Source organism: Silene latifolia, chromosome 7, assembly GCF_048544455.1.
Source record: "Silene latifolia isolate original U9 population chromosome 7, ASM4854445v1, whole genome shotgun sequence".
Classification (NCBI taxonomy): Eukaryota; Viridiplantae; Streptophyta; class Magnoliopsida; order Caryophyllales; family Caryophyllaceae; genus Silene; species Silene latifolia.
The window spans coordinates 38296745-38300815 of NC_133532.1; the positions used below are offsets into that span (position 1 = coordinate 38296745).

At 36.5% G+C, this 4071-nt stretch overlaps 1 protein-coding gene across 1 annotated transcript; it reads left to right on the forward strand.

Moving 5' to 3' along the window:
- Window positions 1–1145: 1145 nt before the first annotated feature.
- Window positions 1146–2774, forward strand: LOC141591013 (uncharacterized). Its single transcript, XM_074411487.1, has 2 exons — window positions 1146–1481; window positions 1923–2774. The coding sequence occupies exons 1-2, from the start codon at window positions 1232–1234 to the stop codon at window positions 2489–2491; spliced, it is 819 nt and encodes a 272-aa protein (XP_074267588.1). The 5' UTR covers window positions 1146–1231; the 3' UTR covers window positions 2492–2774.
- The last annotated feature ends 1297 nt before the right edge of the window (window positions 2775–4071 follow it).

Sequence of the window (4071 nt, forward strand, 5' to 3'; positions counted from 1 at the left end):
CATTTTAATTACTAAAACGAATCTTATTTAATCGAAATACAATAAGATATATATTCTTACTCACATATGTAAATTGTTCAATTTTAAGGAATTAATTAATCTGTATCAATATACAATTAATTAATTTATCTATTAAGGGAATCGTCCTTTAGATGTGACCTTAAGGGATCAACTGATCACCACCGTCAAACGACAGTAATGTCAAACTCTAGTCAGCCAATCATTACCGATTAATGTTGATCAGTTGACGTATAAAAATGAATCATCCCTTTATGTATTCTTATCATGAGTTTTAATAATGTGATCGCACTATTGTTGAGGACACATACTCCAACAAAACCGACTCAAAATTCAAATCCCGATTTCAACAACGAATCAAACCGAGTCAAACACAAAAAAACAAACCTCACAATGCTTACATGCTAAGTATACACGGTATACTTGATAGTCAAGTATAACAATCAAGTTCTACAAAACCTAGGATAAAACAAACCACAAATCCAAATGCGTGATACTGACAAGACAACTCGAAGACCCGCAGTGTGATACTACAAATGTTTTTGAGTTATTGTTGTGACATCTTTTGATAAGTTGGTGTAGTTATAATAGTAGATGGATAATTGTGTTATCATAAGTTGGAATGGTGCTCAATTGGATGGATGTTTATAGATGTTGTTATAGTATTTCTGGGCGAACTTCAGGACGAAGTTCATTTTAAGAGGGGAAGACTGTAATACCCTGTAAATTAATAATATTTATATAAGTAAATAATATAATTTAAATGATTAATTAATGGCATTTATAATAATAATTGCAAATACGACATTAATTAAATAATAAACTAAGTAAGCAAGTCGGGAATTGGACTTAGCAGGCAATAGGGCCTTGGGCCGTGTGCTATGGTTGTATGGACAGATTTTATTGGCCTAGTATGAGTAGTGGTCGGGAATTGTATCGGGATTTAGTAATAATAATAATAATAATAATAATAATAATGAAAGCTACGCGCATCCTTATAATTAAAAAAAAAAAAAAAAAATAATAATAGTAATAATAATAATAAATAATAATAAATAATAAATAATAATAATAATAAATAAATAAATAAACAAACAAACAAACGAAAAAAATAATAATAATAATCATCGACCGACTCTCTCTCTTACATCTCTCTCTAGCCCAAACTCTCTTAAAATCTTGTGACTCGGAGTGGTTCAGTCCACATTTCGCCATGGTTAGGGGCCGGAGGGATCAGCCGCCTTTGCACCCTCGACCACCGCGGTCATCGGAAACACAGGAACTCAGTGATACTGACGATTTGACAGCTATGGCTTCGGGACCTGGTTATGCAGTTCCGGAGAAGACAACTTTCGCGGATCTATTTAAGGGTTCTGATTCCGGTGGGTCCAAAACTCCGTCTGAATCTATTGCTGGCTCTAAACTTCGTTCTAATGACCAATTTTCAAATGCTTCGAACAAAGGTATGCCTCTGTCATATTTTAAACCTAAAATAGATGAGGATATTGAGATTGAGTAAATCGACATTGTTGATGAACTCGAGTATTGGAAAAATACTCTGGTTGGTACTGTTATGGGACGCCAAACTACACTCGACCATATGCAATCTTTGGTATCTAAGTCTTGGAACCATGTTGCGTCTCCTGAGATTTTATACTTTGCTAAAGGGTGGTTCTATTTTCGATTTGCTAATGAGGATGATTGTGAGAAAATTATGAAGGATTCATGGAACATGAATGGGTTTCCTCTAATTCTCAAACCTTGGAGTGCAACTATTGTCGAGGAGCTTCATGTCGTTTTTGTAATTCCGATTTGGGTTTTGTTTCCTAATCTTGATCCTTGTTTCTGGTCTTGTAAAGGATTGAGTAAAGTTGCTAGTTATGTTGGTAAACCTATATGTGCAGATGAATATACCACCAACAAGAGTAAGTTGGCGTTCGCTAGGGTGCTTATTGAAATCGATATTTCAAAGGATTTGCCTATGTCTGTTAGTTTTAAGACTCCTTATCAAGGAAGGGTTGAGCAGAAAATTGAGTACGAATGGATCCCACATTTCTGTCACACTTGTAGACGTATTGGTCATACGAAAGATAAATGTCGTGCTGGACAGAGGCCAAGGATGGTGTATCCTGCTAAGGAGAGGAAGAAGATTATGGGTGAAGTTGTTGTGCAGCTGGAGCCTGTTGCAGTCCCAGTGGTTGATGTGGTTCTTCCACTTAAGACGGATCCGGTTGCAGCTATAGTACAAACTACTCCACCGTCTCAACATCTGGATGTTAATGGAGGTGTGAAACAACAAAAAATGTCTGTTTCGACTAAAGAATCTGTTACTACTAATCTTGGTAATAAGTTTCAGGTGTTGGCTAATGAAAACCATAATCTGGAGGAGGATAATTCTATTGCTGCCAAGGATATTGAATTGGAGGATTTAGACTCCGGGGGAGTCAAACCTGGGGTAATAAATCCTCAATGATAATCTCTTCTTGGAATATTCGAGGGTTGAACGACCCTCATAAGAAGCAGGAGGTTTATGACTTTCTGGTGTTGAATAAAGTGGATTGTTGTGCTGTGTTAGAAACCCATGTCAAGGCACATCAGGCTGGTTCTATTTATAGGAGTAAGTTTAAACGGTTCTCTATGGTCGATAATTATCAGGCTCATTATAATGGTCGCATTTGGATTTTGTGGAATCCTGGTGCTATTTCTCTTACTATTTTGGAACCTGGTGCTCAGTTTATCCATTGTCCCCTTTTTCATCTTGTCTCTCACAGTTAGTTTTTTTGCACATTTGTTTACGCTTTTAATAATGCTTCCGAAAGGCGAGTTTTATGGGGCACTTTGACTAGGTTTTCGAGTTCTGTAGCTGTCCCTTGGGCTTGCTTGGGGGACTTTAATGTGGTTCTTTCTACTTCTGAGAGGGTGGGTTGTGTCACTTATCCTCCCTCTATTATGCAAGAGTTTGGAGATTGTCTTGATTCTTGTCAGTTAACTGATCATATTGCTACAGGGTGTCATTATACTTGGAACAATAATCAAGGTGCTACTATTAAATGGGCTAAATTAGATAGAATTCTGGTGAACGTTGCTTGGCTTCAGAGCTTTATCTCTTCTGCTAGTTTTCTTTGTGCAGGGGTGTCTGATCACTCTCCTGCCTTGCTTAAGCTGGTCTATAATAATTTGAGGGGCAATAGACCCTTTAAGTTTCTTAATTGTTGGAGTATGTCTCCTAACTACAAAACTTGTCTGCTTAGATGTTGGTCCACACATTGCTATGGTGATAAGATGAGTCAACTGTTTACTAAGCTTAGGTGTTTAAAGAGTGTCCATAAGGGCATCCATAGAAGTGAATTTAGTGATATTGCTGGAAGCATTGTTGTCAGAATCCCGATTCGATCCTGTGATTCTACGATTTTACGATCCAAAAATGCTTGACCGATCCCGGATCCTACGATTATATCATGTTTGTAGAATCTTACGATCCTATCTATTTAAAATTTTCTAGAAGTAGGATCGTAATACGATTCTACGATATTACGATCCTACGATCCGACACCATAGTAAACATATTAAAATATATTTTTATATAATAACATCGTAAAATCCAAATTTCATGTAATTTGTAGAAACATGTTCATGAAATGATACTAAACTTATTAATTATCAATATTTTGTGTATAAATAAGTGTTTTGATCTTCAATTATATATTTTTACCAAATAAAAAACTATATTTAGTAAATTTGTAGAATCTTACGATTCTACGATCTGATTCTACCGATTCGATCCTACCCTCCCCATCGATTCAAAGTAGAATCCCGATCCTAACAACATTGGCTGGAAGAGTTCAGCGTTCTAAGGCAGCTTTGCTTCAAAGTTAATCTGAAACTGTGCCATCTTAGGCGAACAGTCTTTAGTCAAAAGAATCGACTCATTAGAATACAATAGTAGCTCTCGCCACGACCAGGCTATATAAATTTTCCAGAACTCTATAAGCGGTCATAAGGCCCGACAAGGTGTTCCTAACAGTTTGCCTATGTGATCGAGTAGTCATCACA

Coding starts and splice junctions, on each gene's coding strand:
- LOC141591013 (XM_074411487.1), top strand. CDS start 1,232: ATGGTTAGGGGCCGGAGGGATCAGCCGCCTTTGCACCCTCGACCACCG. Junction 1,482..1,922: donor TTCAAATGCTTCGAACAAAG/GTATGCCTCTGT, acceptor CTATATGTGCAG/ATGAATATACCACCAACAAG.